Source organism: Pongo pygmaeus, chromosome 3 (genome assembly GCF_028885625.2).
Source record: "Pongo pygmaeus isolate AG05252 chromosome 3, NHGRI_mPonPyg2-v2.0_pri, whole genome shotgun sequence".
Classification (NCBI taxonomy): Eukaryota; Metazoa; Chordata; class Mammalia; order Primates; family Hominidae; genus Pongo; species Pongo pygmaeus.
Window position 1 is genome coordinate 3,030,583 of NC_072376.2, and position 21,729 is coordinate 3,052,311.

At 43.3% G+C, this 21,729-nt stretch overlaps 1 protein-coding gene across 19 annotated transcripts in view; it reads left to right on the forward strand.

The window, feature by feature from the left end:
• Positions 1 to 21,729, forward strand: part of GRK4 (G protein-coupled receptor kinase 4) — an 80,105-nt gene that overhangs the window by 28,812 nt on the left and 29,564 nt on the right. For 12 of the 19 annotated variants that reach the window (XM_054486619.2, XM_054486625.2, XM_054486633.2 and 9 more), the window contains 4 exons: positions 101 to 178; positions 15,479 to 15,582; positions 19,033 to 19,125; positions 20,951 to 21,014. In XM_054486619.2, coding sequence (XP_054342594.1) covers positions 101 to 178; positions 15,479 to 15,582; positions 19,033 to 19,125; positions 20,951 to 21,014 — 339 coding nt within the window. Of the gene's footprint in view, positions 1 to 100; positions 179 to 15,478; positions 15,583 to 19,032; positions 19,126 to 20,950; positions 21,015 to 21,729 lie in introns of those variants that run through there. The other 7 variants (XM_054486632.2, XM_054486639.2, XM_063664441.1 and 4 more) reach the window with 6 other exon arrangements.

A 21,729-nucleotide genomic window follows, 5' to 3' on the forward strand; every position in this document is an offset into this window, starting at 1 on the left:
TGATCCTCCCAACCTCAGCGTCCCGAGTGGCTGGAACTACAGGTATGCATCACCACACTCAGCTTAACTACTCTTTCTTTTCTTCCATCTCTCCAATCAGGCAGAATATGAAGTTGCCGATGATGAGGACCGAAGTGATTGTGGACTGTCAATCTTAGATAGATTCTTCAATGATAAGGTGTGTTTTCTTCTTTAGAATAAAACTTTGTAAATAAATAAAGTGCATAACCATTTTTACTTTGTTGGATAAGACATAACATATGTTAAAAGCTTTAATTTGGCTGGGTGTGATGCCTGACGCCTGTAATCCCAGCACTTCGGGAGGCTGAGGAAGGAGGATCTCTTTAGCCCAGGAGTTCGAGACCAGCCTGGCCAACATAGTGAGATCATCTCTACAAAAAAATAAACAAAAAAAACTAGCTGGACATGGTGGTGTGCATCTGTAGTCCCAGCTACTTGGGAGGCTGAGGTGGGAGGATCGCTTGAGCCCAGGAGATTGAGGTGGCTGTGAGCCAAGGTTGTGCCACTGCGTTCCAGCCTGGGTGACAGAGCAAGACCCTGTCTTAAAAAAATAAAAATTAAGGCCAGGCACTGTGGCTCACGCCTGTAATCTCAGCACTTTGGGAGGCCAAGACAGGCAGATCACTTGAGCTCAGGAGTTCAAGACCAACTTGGACAACATGGCAAAACCCCATTGCTACAAAAAAGAAAAAAAAAATTAGCTAAGCATGGTGGCGTGCACCTGTGTTCCCAGCTACTTGGGAGGCTCAGGTGGGAAGACTGCTTGAGCCCAGGAGGTCAAGGCTGCAGTGAGCTCGGATCGTACTACTATGCTCTAGCCTGGACAAGAGAGTAAGACCCTGTCTCAAAACTACCTCCCAACATTAATTAATTAATCTTAAAAAAGCTTTAATTTATTATAAATGTTCCTCTTTTGCATTTTTGTTTGATGTCATGAGGAAATTAACAATTAGATCTCTTAGAAAATTGATTCAGTGTATTTAAAGTTTTCAGAATATAGAGTTGGAGAATTTTATTTGTCTCTCTTGGACTAAAAATAACATTTTTTCCTAAAAGCTTTAATGGGACTTAGCTTTTATGCTTTTGACTTACTTGGTTCTTTTTTTTTTTTTTTTTGAGACAGAATCTCACTCTGTCACCCAGGCTGGAGTGCAGTGGCGCAGTCTCGGCTCACTGCAAGCTCCGCCTCCCGGGTTCATGCCATTCTCCTGCCTCAGCCTCCCGAGTAGCTGGGACTGCAGGCGCCCGCCACCATACCCGGCTAATTTTTTGTATTTTTAGTAGAGACGGGGTTTCACCGTGTTCGCCAGGCTGGTCTCGATCTCCTGACCTCGTGATCCACCCACCTCGGCCTCCCAAAGTGCTGGGATTACAGGCGAGAGCCACCGCGCTCAGCCCGACTTACTTGGTTCTTGTAGTTTAGTATGTCACTGAAATTAGAGCTGTAACCTGCTTCCTTTCATGTGACTTCTGTTAGAAGTCCTCAATTCTGGGCAGGGCCCTATATTGTAAGGAAGGAAGGAGAAGAGGAACAACAGTGATAGCAAACATGTAATTAACACTGCTGTAGGCCAGGTGTGGTGGCTCACGCCTGTAACCCCAGCACTTTGGGAGGCTGAGGCAGGTAGATCACTTGAGGTCAAGAATTCGACACAAGCCTGGCCAATATGGTGAAACCCTGTCTCTACTAAAAATACAAAAATTAGCTGGGCATGATGGTGCACGCCTGTAATCCCAGCTACTAGGGAGGCTGAAGCACGAGAATCACTTGAACCCGGGAGGTGAAGGTGGCAGTGAGCTGAGATCGCGCCACAGCACTCCAGCCTGGTCAACAAGCGAGACTCTGTCTCAAAACAAAACAAACAAAAACACACACAAAAAATCACTGCTCTAACATGTAATACATTATATAATTATCACAACAAACCTATGAGGTAGATACTACTCTCAAGTCTATTTTCATAGGATAAGACTGAAAATCAGTGACTAAGTGACTTACCCAAGGTTACACACCTAGTAAGTGTTAGAACCAGGAATGGAACATGTGGAGAATGGAATTAGAGAATAGTGTGGTGAGAATGAGTTCAAAATATTTGGATTTGAAACATAGCCAACTGGATATAGGGCCATCAACTTAGGGGAGCTTTGTTGTATAAAAAATAGAGTGCCAGAGGGGATGGCCAGCAGGACTGTCTAGCAGCGCAAAGATACATGGAGTGGGTGTCAGAGGTGTGATTCAGACCCTAATGAGTTTTCTACCCCAGCCTCCAGCCTTACAGATTACTCTCTCAATCACAGCTGTTACAACGTGAGCATATTTGTAGGTACCCCCAGGACACTAGTTAGAATGAGTAGAAGTTTCATTTATCTAGTTCTAATTTTTATTTTTATTTTTTCCCCTTTTTTGAGAGAGCACCTTGCTCTGTTGTGCAGGCTGGAGTGCAGTGGCGTGATCTTGGCACACTGCAACCTCTGCCTCCCGGGTTCAAGTGATTCACATGCCTCAGCCACCTGGGTAGCTTGGATTACAGGTGTGCACCACTACACTTGGCTACTTTTTATATTTTTATTACAGACGGGATTTCGCCATATTGGCCAGGCTAGTCTTTAACTCCTGGCCTCAAGTGATCTGCCTGCCTTGGCCTCCCAAATTGTGGGGATTACAGGCGTGAACCAGCACACCCGGCTCCATTTATCTAGTTATTTTTCTTTTTAAATTAACTCCCTTTTCTTTCTTCACCTCTTCTGAAGAAATACCCATATAGCAAGGGAGGGCATCAAGAAGAAAGAAATAATTATAAAGAAAAACAAAAGAAAAAATTTAAAAATGAATCATGGTAGATATAGCAAATGTGGAAGAGGAGGGAAGGGGAAGTTATACATGTGTGGCTTGGTGCCTTAGTCTGTTTTGTGCTGCTATAACAGAATGCCAGAGACTGGGTAATTTATTTATTTATTTACTTTAACTTCTATTTTAAGTTCAGGGGTACATGTGCAGGTTTGTTATGTAGGTAAACTTGCATCATGGGGTTTGTTGTACAAATTATTTCATCACCCAGGTATTAAGCCTAGCACCCGTTCGTTGTTTTTCTTGATCTGCTCCTTCCCCCCATCCTCCATCCTCCAATAGTCTCCATTGTGTGGTGTTTCCCTCTATGTGTCCATGTGTCCTCATCATTTAGCTCTCGCTCTTAAGTGAGAATATGTGGTATTTGGTTTTCTGTTCCTGTGTTAGTTTGCTAAGGATAATGGCCTCCAGCTCCATCCATGTTCTTGCAAAGAACATGATCATTCTAGGCCAGGCGCAGTGGCTCACGCTTGTAATCCCAGCACTTTGGGAGGCTGAGGCGGGCAGATCATGAGGTCAGAAGATCGAGACCATGGTGAAACCCCATCTCTACTAAAAATACAAAAAATTAGCTGGGCGTGGTGGCGAGCGCCTGTAGTCCCAGCTACTCGGAGAGGCTGAGGCAGGAGAATGGCGTGAACCTGGGAGGCGGAGCTTGCAGTGAGCCGAGACTGCGCCACTGCACTCCAGCCTGGGTGACAGAGCAAGACTCCATCTCAAAAAAAAAAAAAACAAAAACATGATCATTCTCTTTTTAATGGCTGCATAGTATTCCATGGTGTATATGTACCCCATTTTCTTTAGCCAGTTTATCATTGATGGGCATTTAGGTTGATTCCATGCCTTTGCTATTGCAAATAGTGTTGCAATGAACATACGCGTGCATGGAGACTGGGTAATTTATAATAAAAAGAAATTTCTTGGCTCACAATTTTAGAGGCTGGGATGTCCAGTTCAAGGTGCTGTTGACCTAAAAGGAAGAAGCTGAGACACAAAATGTAATTTAAAGAGTTTACTTGGACCAGGTGCTGTAGCTCATGCCTGTAATCCCAGCACTTTGGGAGGCCAACGCAAGCAGATCACCTGAGGTTAGGAGTTCGAGATCAGCCTGGCCAACATGAAACCTCATCTCTACTAAAAAAAAAAAATTAGCTGGGTGTGGTGGTGCATGCCTATAATCCCAGCTACTTGGGAGGCTGAGGCAGGAGAATCACCTGAACCCAGGAGTCGGAGGTTGCAGTGAGCCAAAATTGTGCCACTCCAACCTGGGTGATAAAGTGAGACTCCTTCTCAAAAAAAAAAAGAGTTTACTTGAGCGAAAGTAAAGACAGCTGCATGGGACACACTTCCAAGTTGCCTTGGGAAGTGCTCCATTAGCCTTGGTTACTGGCAGGGTTTTAAAGGCAAAGGGAACAAGGAGTGAGCTGATACAATGTTGTTTGACCCGAATTCTCACTGGTTTAAGAGAGAACAATGATCCGTGATTGGCTATACATTGTTGAACTACAGAGTGAGAATATGAGTTATGGTGTCCAGTATATGGCATTTATGGATACTTGGCATCAGTCTAGAGACCACTAGCAAGTGGCTTCAAGAAGTAATTATTATTATTATTATTTTTTGAGACAGAGTCTCGCTGTGGCCCAGGCTGGGGTGCAGTGGCGCAATCTCGGCTCACTGCAGGCTCCGCCCCCTGGGGTTCACGCCATTCTCTTGCCTCAGCCTCCCGAGTAGCTGGGACTACAGGTGCCCGCCACCTCGCCTGGCTGATTTTTCGTATTTTTAGTAGAGATGGGGTTTCACCGTGTTAACCAGGATGGTCTCGATCTCCTGATCTTGTGATCTGCCCACCTCAGCCTCCCAAAGTGCTGGGATTACAGACGTGAGCCACCGTGCCCTGCCGAGAAGTAATTATTTAGCTCAAGGGGGAGTGAGTCATAACTGCTCTGGGCTTGATAATTTGAAGGGGCTCACATTCCTCAGATAAAAACCTTTTTTTTTTTTTCCCCTTCTTAGTGCCAGCATCTGGCAAGGGCCTTCTTGCTGCATCATCACTTGGTGGAAGGGGAAACAGAGGGATTGCTTGCACACATGTCTGAGCATGTGGACACAAAAGGGGGCAAACTTATTCCGGGGATAATGAGATAAGGGCACTAGTCCCTTCATGAAGGTGGAACCTCTTAAATGCCTCTTAGGCCGGGCGTGGTGGCTCACGCCTGTAATCCCAGCACTTTGGGAGGCTGAGGCGGGCAGATCACCTGTGGTTAGAAGTTTGAGACCATCCTGGCCAAGATGGTGAAACCCCGTCTCTACTAAAAATACAAAAATTAGCCAGGCATGGTGGCAGGTGCCTATAGTCCCAGCTACTCAGGAGGCTAAGGCAGGAGAATCGCTTGAATCCAGGAGGCAAAGGTTGCAGTGAGCCGAGTTCGCGCCACTGCACTCCTACCTGGGTGACAGAGCGAGACTCTGCCTCAGAAAAAAAAAAAAAAAAAAAATGCCTCTCAATGGTCCTACCTCCCAACACTGTCACAGTGGCAATTAAATGTCATCGTGAGCTTTGTGGGGGATGGACAAATGTTTAGACAATAGCACTTGGTAATAGAGAGATGTTTATGGGCTGCCTGGAGACGATGTAGCTGGAAAGCCTCTTTTTTCTTTTCTTACCATCAGCTGGGGAAGCTACCACATTCTTCGTCTTCCCACCCGATGGCCCTGCTCTTGTGCTGAAACAAAAACAAACAAATAAAAAGCAATGATTCACATCATTATTGTAGTTTTCCTTTTCTTGTCTTTTATTTAAAAACAGCAAGAATAAACTTCTCTTTCTCTTACATACTAAAAATGGAACCCCTAGGCTAGGTGTGGTGGCTCATGCCTGTAATCCCAGCACTTTGGGAGGCCAAGACAGTTGGCTCTCTTGATGCCAGGAGCTGAAAAAAGGGAACTCCTTGAGGTCACTGACTCAAATTTTAACAACTCATAATATTCAAAGTACCTGAAAGTAAAGCAAGACCATGCGTTCATTCTTGCATTTCTTTATCCAGTCACTCAGACATTGTTAGTTTTTCTTAGTTTTCCTCTCAGGATTCTCAAATATTAAAATTCAGCCAAATTTGAATTTATGGTTTAAAAGAATCATAACCAAAACCAAGTGGGCTTTCCCCTAGGGATACAAAATTGGTTCATTATCTGAAAATCAATTAATATAATACACCATATTAATAGAATAAAATATTTAAAAACCACATGATCATCTTAATAAAAAAAGAAAAAGCATTTGATAAAATCCACACCCCTTCATAATAAAAGCACTGAGCAAACTAGGAATGAAATTAGTCCCTTCATGAAAGTGGAACCTCTTAAATGCCTTTTAGTGGTCACAATAACAATTAAACTTCAACATGAGCTTTGAGGGGAAGGGACCAACGTTCAAATAATAGCACTTGGTAATAGAGAGAGAGATGTTTCTGGGCTGCTCAGCCTGATAAATATCTATGAAATATCCACAGCCAACATCATACTTAAATGTGAAAGACTAGGCTGGGTGTGGTGGTGCTCGCCTGTAATCCCAGCACTTTGGGGGGCTGAGGTGGGCAGATCATGAGGTCAGGAGTTTGAGACCAGCCTGGCCAGCATGGTGAAACCCCATCTCTACTAAAAATACAAATATTAGCCGGCCATGGTGGCGCATGCCTGTAGTCCCAGCTACTGAGGAGGCTGAGGCAAGAGAATCACTTGAACCTGGGAGACGGAGGTTACAGTGAGCCAAGATCGCACCACTGCACTCCAGCCTGGACAACAGAGTGAGACTCCATCTCAAAAAAAAAAAAAAAAAAGTAAAAGACTAGATGCTTTCCTTTAAGATTAGGAACACGACAAGATTGCCCACCCTCACCACTTCTGTTCAACTGGAGAGTCAACTGTAAGTTCCATTATACTGGAGGTTCTAGACAGGGCAATTAGGCAAGAAAAAGAAATAAAAGGTATTGGCCAGGCGCGGTGGCTCATACTTGTGATCCAGCACTTTGGGAGGCCAAGGCGGGTGGATCACCTGAGGTCAGGAGTTTGAGACCAGCCTGACCAACATGGTGAAACCCCGTCTCTACTAAAAATACAAAAATTAGCTGGGTGCGGTGGTAGGCACCTGTAATCCCAGCTACTCGGGAGGCTGAGGCAGGAGAATTGCTTGAACCTAGGAGGAGGAGGTTGCAGTGAGCCAAGTTTGCGCCATTGCACTCCAGCATGGGCAACAGAGCAAGACTCTGTTTAAAAAAAAGAAAGAAAAGAAAAGGTATTTAGATTGTAAAGGAAGAAGTAAAACTCTCTCTATTTGCAGATGACATAATCTGGGATATAGAAAATTTTAAGGAATTCACACATACATACATAAAGAAAAAGACTATTGGAGCTAATAAGTGAGTCTGGTAAGGCTGCAAGATACTAAATCACTATACAAAATTTAATTGTATTCCTATATACTAGCAATTAAAATCAAAAAAAAAAAGAAATTAAGAAAGCAATTCCCTTTGTATAGTATCAAAAAAGAATAAAATACTTAAGAATTAATGTAACCCACAGCCAATATCATACTGAATGGGCAGAAACTGGAAGCATTCCCTTTGAAAACTGGCACAAGACAGGGATGCCCTCTCTCACCACTCCTATTCAACATAGTGTTGGAAGTTCTGGCCAGGGCAATTAGGCAGGAGAAGGAAATAAAGGGTATTCAATTAGGAAAAGAGGAAGTCAAATTGTCTCTGTTTGCAGATGACATGATTGTGTATCTAGAAAACCCCATTGTCTCAGCCCAAAATCTCCTTAAGCTGATAAGCAACTTCAGCAAAGTCTCAGGATACAAAATCAATGTACAAAAATCATAAGCATTCTTATACACAAATAACAGACAGAGAGCCAAATCATGAGTGAACTCCCATTCACAATTGCTTCAAAGAGAATAAAATACCTAGGAATCCAACTTACAAGGGATGTGAAGGACCTCTTCAAGGAGAACTACAAACCACTGCTCAATGAAATAAAAGAGGATACAAACAAATGGAAGAACATTCCATGATCATGGGTAGGAGGAATCAGTATCATGAAAATGGCCATACTGCCCAAGGTAATTTATAGATTCAATGCCATCCCCATCAAGCTACCAATGACTTTCTTCACAGAATTGGAAAAAACTACTTTAAAGTTCATATGGAACCAAAAAAGAGCCCGCATCGCCAAGTCAATCCTAAGCCAAAAGAACAAAGCTGGAGGCATCACGCTACCTGACTTCAAACTATACTACAAGGCTACAGTAACCAAAACAGCATGGTACTGGTACCAAAACAGAGATATAGATCAATGGAACAGAACAGAGCCCTCAGAAATAACGCCGCATATCTACAACTATCTGATCTTTGACAAACCTGAGAAAAACAAGCAATGGGGAAAGGATTCCCTATTTAATAAATGGTGCTAGGAAAACTGGCTAGCCATATGTAGAAAGCTGAAACTGGATCCCTTCCTTACACCTTATACAAAAATTAATTCAAGATGGATTAAAGACTTAAACGTTAGACCTAAAACCATAAAAACCCTAGAAGAAAACCTAGGCATTACCATTCAGGACATAGGCATGGGCAAGGACTTCATGTCTAAAACACCAAAAGCAATGGCAACAAAAGCCAAAATTGACAAATGGGATCTAATTAAACTAAAGAGCTTCTGCACAGCAAAAGAAACTACCATCAGAGTGAACAGGCAACCTACAAAATGGGAGAAAATTTTTGCAACCTACTCATCTGACAAAGGGCTAATATCCAGAATCTACAATGAACTCAAACAAACTTACAAGGAAAAAACAAACAACCCCATCGAAAAGTGGGTGAAGGGCATGAACAGACACTTCTCAAAAGAAGACATTTATGCAGCCAAAAAACACATGAAAAAATGCTCACCATCACTGGCCATCAGAGAAATGCAAATCAAAACCACAATGAGATACCATCTCACACCAGTTAGAATGGCAATCATTAAAAAGTCAGGAAACAACAGGTGCCAGAGAGGATGTGGAGAAATAGGAACACTTTTACACTGTTGGTGGGACTGTAAACTAGTTCAACCCTTGTGGAAGTCTGTGGCGATTCCTCAGGGATCTAGAACTAGAAATACCATTTGACCCAGCCATCCCATTACTGGGTATATACCCAAAGGACTGTAAATCATGCTGCTATAAAGACACATGCACTTGTATGTTTACTGAGGCACTATTCACAATAGCAAAGACTTGGAACCAACCCAAATGTCCAACAATGATAGACTGGATTAAGAAAATGTGGCACATATACACCGTGGAATACTATGCAGCCATAAAAAATGATGAGTTCATGTCCTTTGAGGGACATGGATGAAATTGGAAATCATCATTCTCAGTAAACTATTGCAAGAACAAAAAACCAAACACCGCATATTCTCACTCATAGGTGGGAACTGAACAATGAGAACACATGGACACAGGAAGGGGAACATCACACTCTGGGGACTGTTGTGGGGTGCGGGGAGGGGAGAGGAATAGCTCTAGGAGATATACCTAATGCTAAATGACGAGTTAATGGGTGCAGCACACCAGCATGGCACATGTATACATATGTAACTAACCTGCACATTGTGCACATGTACCCTAAAACTTAAAGTATAATAATAATAATAAAAAGTAAAAACAAAACAAAAAAAAAGAATGAATGTAACAAAATAAATGTAACACTTATACTCTGAAAACTAGAAAGCACTGAAAAAAATTAAAGAAGACCTCAAGAAATGGAAAGACATCTCCTGTTCATGGATCAGAAGACTTAATATTGTTAAGATGGCAGTACTCCCCAAGTTGATCTATAGATTCAATCTAATCCCTATCAAAATTCTAACTACCATTTTTTTTTTTTGCAGAAATTAACAAGCAAGCTAATCTTAGAATTCATATGGATAGTCAAGGGACCTGGAATAGTTACAACGTTCTTTAAAAAGAATGTAGTTGGAGGACTCACACTCCTCAATTTCAAAACTTAGTACAAAGCTACAGTAATCAAGACAGTATGGTCCTGGCATGATGGTAGACATATAGCAGTCAATGGTATGGAATAGAGAGTGCAGAAACAAATTCATGCATTTTGTCTTAGTCCATTTAGTGCTGCTCTAACAGAATACCTGAGATTGGGTAATTTATAAAGAACAGAGATTTATTTCTTACAGTTCTGAAAGCCGGAAGTCCAGCATCAAGGAGTCCAATCTAGTGAGAGCCCTCTTGCTACATCATCCATGCAGAAGAATACGAGGGCATGCACATGCCTCGGGGTGGGGGGGTGGGGGGTGGGGAAAGGGTCTGAACTTAGCTTTTTATCAGGAACCTGCCGCAATGCTGCAACAATAACAAAACCAATCCTGAGATAGCAGCATGAATCCATTCATGAGGGGCAGAGTCCTCATGATATTATCACCTTTTTAAAGGTCCCACCTCTCAACACTGTTGCATTGGGAATTAAGCTACCAACACATGAACTTTGGGGCACACATTCAAATGATAACACATTAACAGTCAATTAATTGCCTTATCACAAGGATGCCAAGACAATTCAACTGGGAGAAAGAATAGTCTTTTCAATAGATGGTACTGGAACAACTGGATAGCCACATGCAGAGAATCACACTGAACCCCTACCTCATTCCATAAACAAAACATTAATGCCAAATCCATCAAAGACCTAAATATAAGAGCTAAAACTATACAACTCTTAGAGGAAAGTGTAGGTGTAACTCTTCAATACCTTGAAATTAGGCAGTGACTTCTTAGATATGACAACTAAAGCACAAGCAACAAAAGAAAAAATAGATAAACTGAACTTCATCAAAATTTAAAACTTTATGCTTCAAAGAACACTATCAAGAAGTGAAAACATAACCCACAGAATGGGGAAAAGGGTTTGTAAATAAAATACTGGTAAGGGTCTAGTATCCAGAATATATAAATAACTCTTACAACACAACAATAAAAAGATGACCCAATTTTTTAAAATAGGAAAGTAAATGTAATTTTCAACACAGAAAAATAAGCATATTTCTGCAAAATCCACCCTCCCTTCCCTCTCCACCAGTGATCTTTCCCATTAGAATTTCCTCTGCCTAAAATTTTAAAAAGCAAGGCACTGAGTCATTTGGTAAATTTGCCCTGGTAACTACTTATTCTGGAAAACAATGATTGTTCCTTAATGTAAAGCCCCAGAAGTCTCAGTTCTGCATCAGGCTGGTAGTTCTATACCTTACCTTGCCATACTTCAGGTCACCTTAGCTTACCTCCCTCTCTCTCATGGATATTAGAAACACTGCTTTTCATTTGTGTGGGAATCAATAACTATTAATATAAAAATTTTCTATGATATTGAAAATGGGAACACTATTTGGTGTTAATCATTAAACAGTCTTAATAGAACCAACCTGCTATTTAGTTTCAGAAAAATTGAGACTTTGGAGGGGAAATAAGACTGTTAAAATATTGTCTTTGTCTTCCGAGAATATTTTGTCTTGTTTTCTGCTGTGTCCAGTGCCTGGAACAATGCATATTTGTGGAGCAAATGAGTGAATGAACAAACTTCTTTTCTTTCTTTTTTCTTTTCTTTCTTTTTTTTTTTTTTTTTTATTTGAGACAGAGTTTTGCTCTGTCGCCAGGCTGGAGTGCAGTGGCGCAGTCTTGGCTCACTGCAACCTTTGCCTCTTGGGTTCAAGCGATTCTCCTACCTCAGTCTCCCGAGTTGCTGGGACTACAGACACGCATCATCATGCCCAGCTAAATTTTTTTTTGTATTTTTAGTAGAGATGGGGTTTCACCATGTTGGCCAGCATGGTCTCGATCTCTTGACCTCGTGATCTGCCGGCCTCAGCCTCCCAAAGTGCTGGGATTACAGGTGTGAGCCACGGTGCCTGGCCCAAACTTCTTTCTTAGATAGGAAAATGAATGGACCCATCTTATTCTTATGACAGCCTTGCTGCATAGAAAGGAAGGACTGGAGAGTCCAGCAGGGTGTGTGTGTTTCAGTCTCGGCTCTCCCCTTGGTGATGTGGGCGCACTGGAGAGGGACTTCCCAAGTCTCTCCTCATCCATCAGGGTGGTTGTTGTGGGGCTAAATGAGACTCTCTCTCTCTATATATATATGTATATATGTATATATGTATATATGTGTATGTATGTATATATGCTATATATATACTACATACATACATGTACTATATACTATATACATATACATATACTATATATACTATACATATACTATATATACTATATACATATACACTATGTATACATACATATATGTATGTATATATACACACATACATCTATGTATATATACACACACATATATATACACATACACACACACACATATATATGTGGTTTTTTTTGAGATGGAGTTTCGCTCTTGTTGCCCAGGCTGAAGTGCAGTGGCGTGATCTTGGCTCACTGCAACCTCTACCTCCTGGGTTCAAGTGATTCTCCTGCCTCAGCCTCCTGAGTAGCTGAGATTACAGGCGCCTGCCACCATGCCCAGCTAAATTTTTGTATTTTTAGTAGAGACAGGTTTCACCATGTTGGTCAGGCTGGTCTCGAACTCCTGACCTCAGATGATCCACCCTCCTTGGCCTCCAAAGTAGTGGGATTACAGGCGTGAGCCACCACGCCCGCCCAAGACCATAGATATTTAAATGCCTCAAATGTATTAGATAATTTAAATGGCAGCTACTAATCATGATTAATTGTGATAATATTGTTGATTTTTTAAAATGTGAGTTTTCTCATTGTTTACTATCTTTCCACTTACGTTAGGAAATAACTGATTTATAAACACAGATTTCCTCTGGTCGCTTGGCCCTATCACCATCAGAAATCAGTCTGGAATGCATTTCTTGTTTCTAATTACAAATTAGGTGCACAATTGAGCATGATTTGGGTATTTTTTCTTTTTTTTTTCTTTTCTTTTTTTTTTTTTTTTTTGAGACAGAGTCTTGCTCTGTCGCCCAGGCTGGAGTGCAGTGGCACGATCTCGGCTCACTGCAAGCTCCGCCCCCTGGGTTCACTCCACTCTCCTGCCTCAGCCTCCCAAGTAGCCGGGACTACAGGCGCCCGCCACCACGCCTGGCTAATTTTTTTGTATATTTAGTAGAGACGGGGTTTCACCGTGTTAGCCAGGATGGTCTTGATCTCCTGACCTCGTGATCCACCCGCCTCAGCCTCTCAAAGTGCTGGGATTACAGGCTTGAGCCACCATGCCCGGCCGATCTGGGTATTTTTTCATTGAATCTGGACAGTGGTTTTGTCATGTGTTTCCACTTTCCAGAATTCTCTGGATGAGGGTTAAGGAGAGTGGGGCCTGGGCACCTGGAACACTGTGAGTGCGAATATAGAGTGGTAGAGCCTTTTTGGAGGGCAGTTTCACAATAAATATGAAGTTTAAAATGCTTGCATCTTTTTGAGCTGATAATTCTGTTTTTAGGAATCTATCCTATAGAAATACACGTGTATAGAGAGACGTTCATGGTGGTGCTGTTTGCGTGGGAAAATTGGCAACTAGGATGTAACTGGGGGCAGATAAACTCACACACCGGAAGACTGTGCAGTCACTCAAGAAAATGGGGTAGCTCTATAGACGTCAGCACATACTTTAAACACTGGACCCAGGCTGGGCACAGTGGCACATGCCTGTAATCCTAGCACTTTTGTAGGCCGAGGTGGGCAGATCAATTGAGCTCAGGAGTTCAAGACCAGCCTGGGCAACGTGGTGAAACACTGTCTCTACAAAAAATACAAAGATTAGCCAGGTACAGCTGGGCACAGTGGCTCACACCTGGAATCCCAGCACTTTGGAAGGCTGAGGCCTTCCAAAGGATCACTCAAGGTCAGGAGTTTGAAATTAGCCAGGCATGGGGCGGGCACCTGTAATCCCAGCTGCTCGGGAGGCTGAGGCAGGACAATCGCTTGAACCCAGGCGGTGGGACTTGCAGTGACCCAAGATCATGCACTGCACTCCAGCCTGGACCACAGAACAAGACTCCATCTCAAAAAAATTATCCAGATGTGGTGGCATGCGCCCATGGTCCCAGCTACTTGGGAGGTGGAGGTGGGAGGATTGCATGAGCCCAGGAAGTGGAGATTTTCTGTCTCCAAAAAAACCACAAAACTGTACATATACTTTTCCCATTTGCATGAAGAAAAAGAAACTGTCTATCTGAAGAGAGATGTGTGTGTGTTTGATTTTTAATTTTTAATTGTGATTAAAAAAAAACACGTAACATGAAGGTTACCACCATCACCATTTGTAAGTGTGCACTTCAGTAGTGTTAAATATATTCACCTTGTTATGCAGCCAGTCTCCAGAACTCTGCATCCATTAAACAATTCCCAGTTCTCTCCAAGCACCTGGCAACCACCATTCTACTTTATGTCTCTATGAATTTGACTGCTCTAGGGACCATATATAAGTGGAATCATACAGGATTTGTCACTTTGTGACTGGCTTATTTATTTATTTATTTATTTGTTTGTTTTTGAGACTGAGTTTTGCTCTGTCGTCCAGGCTGGAGGGCAGTGGCACGATCTCAGCTCACTGCAACCTCCGCCTCCCAGCTTCAAGCGATTCTTGTGCCTCAGCCTCATGAGTAGCTAGGATTACAGGTGCCTGCCACCACGCCTGGCTAATTTTTGTATTTTTAGTAAAGACAGGGTTTCACCATGTTGGCCAGGCTGGTCTCGAACTCCTGACCTCAACTGATCCACATACCTCTGCCTCCCAAAGTGCTGGGATTACAGGGGCGAGCCACCGTGCTGGCCGCGACTGGCTTATTTCATTTAACATAATGTCCAAAAGGTTTATCCAGGTTGTAGCGTATTTCAGAATTTCCTTTTTTTAAAAGGCTGAATAATATTCCACTCTATGTATATACCGCATTTTATTTATCCATTCATCCACAGACACCTGGGTTGTTTTTTGCTATGGTGAATTATGCTGCAATGAACATGGGTGTGCAGATACCTCTTTGAGACCCTGCTTTCCATTCTGTGTGTGTGTTTTTTTGTTTGGTTTGGTTTGGTTTGGAGACAGAGTTTTGCTCTTGTTGCCCAGGCTGGAGTGCAGTGGCGCGATCTCAGCTCACTGCAACCTCCGCCTCCTGGGTTCAAGTGATTCTCCTGCCTCAGCCTCCCAAGTAGCTACCTACCACGCCTGGCTAATATTTTGTATTTTTAGTAGAGACGGAGTTTCACCATGTTGGCTGGTCTCAAACTCCTGACCTCAGGTGATCCACCCACCTCGGCCTCCCAAAGTGCTGGGATTACAGGCGTGTGCCGTTGTGTCTGGCCCTGTGTGTGTTTTGATATGCATCGGAGAAGATCTGAAAAGGCAGACAACAGCAGAACTCTGGAAAGTGGGACGGGGTGGAGAGTCCAGGTGGCACTTTGACTTTCATTTTATACACTTTATGTTTCATTTTTTTACAATAGGCATTAGGTTCTGTTCACTAGTAAGTTATGAAATCACTAATGGTTATGTATTTGGTTTGTACTGTATTAAGTTGGCAGCCCCTTTACCAGAGATACCTCCAGATGTTGTGACAGAATGTAGATTGGGACTGAAGGAGGAGAACCCTTCCAAAAAAGTCTTTGAGGAATGTACTAGGTAAGTGGTTCATGCTGAGCCCTGCATATATTATATATGACCAACCCCAAGACAGACAGCTTTCAGGAGGTTTCTCTGCATAAGACAAGTTCCTAGAATGTAGTTGACCCTTGAACAACATGGGCATTAGGGATGCTGACACCACCCAACCCTCTGCGCAGTTGAAAATCTGTGTATAACTTTTGACTCCCCCAAAAGCTTAACTGCCATTAGCCTACTGTTGACCAGAAGCCTTACCGATAACATAAACAGCAGATGAACACATATTTTATAGGTTATATGTATTATATGCTATACTGTCACAATCAAGTATTCTAGAAAAAAGAAAGTGTTACTAAGAAAATCATAAGGAAGAGATAAAGTGGAAATGGGTCATCATAAAGGTCTTCATCCTTGGCATCTGCATGTTGAGGAAGCTGATGAGAAGCAGGAAGAGGAGGGGCTGGTCTTGCTGGTGGCAGAGGTGGAAGAAAATATGAGGAGAAGGAGGAAGAGGAGGGGCTGATCCTGCTGTCTCAGGGGTGGCAGAGGCGGAAGAAAATACACACATAAGTGGCTCCTGGCGGCTCAACCCGCATTGTTCAAGGGTCAACTGTACTTTACACATTAAAATGATTACTTTCTCTAGAAAGAGGTGAATGAAGAGTAATAATTCCATGTACCCACGAGGCACACTGAAGGGGGTCCCATCGTTTAGCACCAGTATCCTAGCAACCCTGTGGTGACTCCAGGCCCTCTCTGCTCTGCTTGTGTCTAGACAAAAATATTTTTTTCAGACCTAGGTACTCACCAAAAACATCTTTTTTCAGGACGTTTCCAAGGAAAATTCCGAGGCAAAGCACTTTGGCTAAATTCAGTTTCTTTACGTATGCGGGATGAAAGAACAGTTTCTGAGGTGATCAGGCCCAAAATCTGCAGTGCTTTGTGTATGTGTGCAGACAGGCACTCATGTCACAGCGGAGGAAACGGAGGCCCAGGGAGCCATGAGCAAGTTTGTTCTTTGCTCTGAGAGCAAGTAGATGACATAATCATTGTGTTTTAAAAGATTGCTCTGGCTACAATTTAGAGGATGAAGAGAGGGAAGATGGGGTCCAGGAGATGAGCCGGAGAGGCTGTTGCAGCTCACATGCAGCAGGGAGTGGCGTACCTAAGCCTGTGCAGCCAGAGCACGGTGGGGCTGGGGCTGGAACCCGTGATGCTTTAATGATGTGGCTGCCTTTAAAATAACAAACAGGCCGGGCATGGTGGCTCACACCTGTAATCCCAGCACTTTGGGAGGCCGAAGTGGGCAGATCGCTTGAGGCCAGGAGTTCAAGACCAGCCTGGTCAACATAGAGAAACCCCATCTCTACAAAAAAATACAAAAATTAGCCAGGCATGGTGGTGTGCACCTGTAATCCCAGCTACTCAGGAGGCTGAGGCATGAGAATCACTTGAACCTGGGAGGTGGAGGCTGCAATGAGTCAAGATCCCGCCACTGTACTCCAGCCTGGGCAACACAGCGAGACTCTTGTCTCATAAATAAATAAATAAATAAATAACAAGGCTTTCTCTATCTGGCTTTTTCTTGAGGTGTGAGTTCTCTGCACACTGAGGAGCTGGGTGGTTTAGATGCTTATTCCTTTAGTGAGAATTCAGTGGCCAGTTCCACACCCCACAGATAAATGGCATGCATCCCATCTTTCTCCTAGCCAGGTGTATGGCACTGGACTAGAACCCTTCCCTCTGTCCCTCATCCCCCTCTTCTGAAAATGGATTAGAGTAAATGGATTAGAGTAAATGTAGAGTAAAGATTTTCAGGCCGGGCATGGTGGCTCACGCCTGTAATCCCAGAGCTTTGGGAGGCCGAGGTGGGTGGATCACCTGATGTCGGGAGTTCAAGACCAGCCTGACCAACATGAAGAAACCCTGTCTCTACTAAACATACAAAATTAGCCAGGAGTGGTGGCACATGCCTGTAATCCCAGCTACTCAGGAAGGCTGAGGCAGGAGAATCGCTTGAACCCGGGAGGCGGAGGTTGTGGAGGTTGTGGTGAGCCAAGATTGTGCCGTTGCACTCCAGCCTGGGCAACAAGAGCAAAACTCCGTCTCAAAAAAAAAAGATTTTCATTTTCAATTTCAAGTCATCTTTTACTTATCTTGTTGGATATTCACATTAATGGTATTCTAGTGTTTGTGATTTGAACTGCTTTCCAAAAAGATGTTGTCTCTGTCTGGGCGCCATGGCTCGTGCCTATAATCCCAGCACTTTGGGAGGCCAAGGCGGAAGGATTGCGTGGCCTCAGGAGTTCAAGACCAGCCTGGACAACATGGCGAAACCCTGTCTGTAATACAAAAATTAGCCAGGCATAGTGGTGCATGGCTATAGTCCCAGCTATTCAGAAGGCTGAGGTGGGAGGATCAATTGAGCCTGGGAGGTCAAGGCTGCAGTGACTGTGACCTCATCACTACCCTCCAGCCTGGGTGACAGAGCCAGACCAAAAAAAAAGAGATGTTGGCTCCGTGGCTCCATTTGATTGCTTCTCTGGTATGGCAGACAGGACAGGCTTGGTCTTTGCTCTCTGATACCGGTCCTGGGACATTGTGGTAAGAATCAGATTTCTTCCTGTCTTCATCTGGGATGCCACAGAAGCCAGGAAGGGCCAGTCTTTCAGTCCACACTTTTGTCCTTCACATCCCTCTCCTGGGCATGTACACACCCTAAACTCTTTCTTGTACATGTGCACTAAGAGACATGTAATAGTAATAACACAACAATAATAAGGCTAGGCTTGGTGGCTCACACCTGTAGTCCCAGCGCTTTGGGAGGCTGAGGTGGGAGGATTGCTTGAGGCCAGGAGTTCAAGGCTGCATTGAGCCATGATTATGCCATTGCACTCCAGCCTGGGCAACAGAGTGAGGCCCTGTCTCTAAACAACAGCAACAACAAAAAATAACAAAACAATAATAAATACTTGGAAGTATTAATGCATTTACCCGCTCACAGTAACCCTATGAAATAGGCATGATTATTATCTCTGTTTTACAGAAGGAGAAACTGAGGCTATAGAGGTTGGGTAAGTTGGCTCAGGTCCCTCAGCCAGTGAGTGGCTGAAGCAGGACTTGCAGCGGCCCATGGCTTTGACCTCTATGCTGTTCTCCAGAGGACCCTTCCGCTGTGTCTTGCACATGGGAAGCATGCTGCTTGACAACAGAACAGCTGACGCCCTCACTCCCAAGAAGGGAATGCATCCTTCTATTTCACTGCTTTTTTCGTTCATTCTGTTTCACTTCTATTTTCACTGATAGCGTTAGAACCTAACGTGGGCTTCTGTAATTGCAAATTCAAAATATTGAATTGTGTGTAATGATTGACTTTCCCATATTCAATGCCTATGAATGCACTAAAACACACTTGTTTTTACTTCTTAACACAACAAATGTATATGATTTTTAAAAATCTTTTTCTAGAGTTGCCCATAACTACTTAAGAGGGGAACCATTTGAAGAATACCAAGAAAGCGCATATTTTTCTCAATTTTTACAATGGAAATGGCTGGAAAGGTATGTTCTAATTTTAAACTCAATAAAAGCCAGTTGAGGTGGCACACGCCTGTAGTCCCAGCTACTCAGGAGGCGGAGGCTGAGGGATTGCTTAAGCCCAAGACTTGAAGGCTATAGTACGGGATGATCATGCCTGTGAATAGCCACTGCACTTCAACCTGGGCAATGTAGCAAGACCCCATCTCTAAAACAGAAAAAAAGAAAAGAGACCTCAATAAAACGAGTGTTAACTTCTCACAATGCGTACTGATTGACATAGACTTTTCCATCTGTCAAAATACAATTAGAAATTTTGAGTTGTATATGATATTTTTATACAGAAATTTTCATAGGTATTAGTGTTATACCATTTCTTCTAATTTAATAGACTCTGTTCTCTCTTTTTAAAATGACAGGTATCCCTGTTGATTCAGTGGCTGGAAAATAAAACTTAGCTTAGATTTTTAGTGATAGAATAGGATGCAGTGGGTGGGACCTGACAGTGAAACCCCGCTCAGCCTCTTACTGTTTATGTGTCCTCAGGTAAGTGGCTTAGCCTGTATGAGTGGCAGGTCCTTGTTCTATAAATTACAGGTAATTATAGAATCTGCCTCTTTGGACCATTGCTAGGATCACCTGGGAAATGTGTGTACAACGCTTATAGCACAATGTTTGGTGCACAAAATAAGTGCTTAAAAAGTGTTAGCTGCGGGCCGGGCGCAGTGGCTCATGCCTGTAATCCAGCACTTTGGGAGGCCGAGGCAGGTGGATCACCTGAGGTCAGGAGTTCGAGACTAGCCTGGCCAAAATGGTGAAACCCGTCTCTACTAGAACAACAAAACTTAGCCAGGTGTGGTGGCATGCACCTGTACTCCCAGCTACTTGGGAGGCTGAGGCAGAAGAAATCGCTTGAACCCAGGAGGAGGAGGTTGCAGTGAGCTGAGGTGGCTCCACTGCACTCCAGCCTGGGCGACAGAGCAAGACTCTGCCTCAAAAAAAAAAAAAAAAAAAAGTGTTAGCTGCTACTAGTGTTATTATTAGTACTATTATTATTGATTGATTAAATTTCCAGTTCTTGCTTATACCTGCTGCTTTTGAGGCATTGGGTATAAACGTCTTTGAGGTTCTTTTTTCAAAGGATGGCACAATGTGTATATGTCATCTTCCTCACCTGCTTTCTGACAGGTTGAGAGGGATCTACCCAAGTCTATACCAGGAGTTATGAACATACATATTTCCTGGTGTTGGCTGGTTTCAGACCTGTCTTTAGTTAGTAAGGATAATTAGACTGTTCTGCCGTTTGCTTCAGTGTCTTAAATGTTAATTAAGATTAATTGGCCAGGTGGTGGCTCACACCTATAATCCCAGCACTTTGGGAGGCTGAGGCGGGTGAATCCTGAGGTCAGGAGTTGGAGACCAGCCTGGCAAACATGGTGAAACCCTGTCTCTACTAAAAATACAAAAAATTAGCTGGGTGTAGTGGCAGGCACCTGTAATCCCAGCTACTTGGGAGGCTGAGGCAGGAAAATTGCTTCAACCCCGGAGGCGGAGGTTGCAGTGAGCTGAGATCATGCCACTGCACTCCAGCCCTGGCAACAGAGTGAGACTCCATCTCAAAAAAAAAAAAAAAAAAAAAAAAAAGATGAATTAATTGCTCTTAGAGCAAGTCAAGAGCTATCCTGCTAGAGGGAGCCACAGTCCCTGAGCACAGACACCCTTTGTCCCGGGCATCCCCTTTGAGCAGAATGGTTCAATAAATGAGGTGAAGACAAGCACTGAGTAATCTTTTCTGTTTTAAAAGAACAATGCAATGTGAGACCTGAAACTTGTTTTTCTCATTGATTAGGCAACCCGTAACAAAGAACACATTTAGACATTACAGAGTTCTAGGAAAAGGCGGATTTGGAGAGGTGAGTAACGGGAGCCAGTTCAGAGCAGCGCTGCTAGCTGGGTGGGCAGCAAGGTCCTGAGAACATGGCTTCAGGTAATGCATCAGCTCTCCCAGTACACTGTTGCCTTAGTGGGCATTTTGGGAATAATCTTTGCCAACTATGAGAATCCACGTGGAATTTTGAGCAAAAGGTTTTTAAGAATCCCTTCTCTTGGTGACTTCAGCTTTTACCTCATAGTTCTGAAGAAGCTGGTTTCCATGTTTGATGCCCCAGCTCAGTCATTTTGCCCAGATGGAAAGATGGTTCTGTTTCTGTATTGTGGAATTTCCATGATTCTATTTCCATAAATTTAAGACTGGTCCCAAATTCACATAGTACAGAGTGAATTATTAAATCTACTTATGTAACCCTACTCTGTTTGAACATGTATGTACCTCATACCTACCTCAGAAGGTGTTTGGAAATGTGTCAGTTTGGGAAAATCCTAAGGAAATGACTCACAGACTCACGAAGGGTGTTTTGTTTTTTTGTTTTTTGTTTTGTTTTGTTTTGAGACAGAGTTTCGCTCTTGTTGCCTAGGCTGGAGTGCAATGGCGTGATCTCAGCTCACCACAACCTCCGCCTCCTGAGTTCAAGTGATTCTCCTGCCTCAGCCTCCCGAGTAGCTGGTATTACAGGCATGTGCCACCACACCTGGCTAATTTTTGTATTTTTAGTAGAGAGGTGGTTTCTC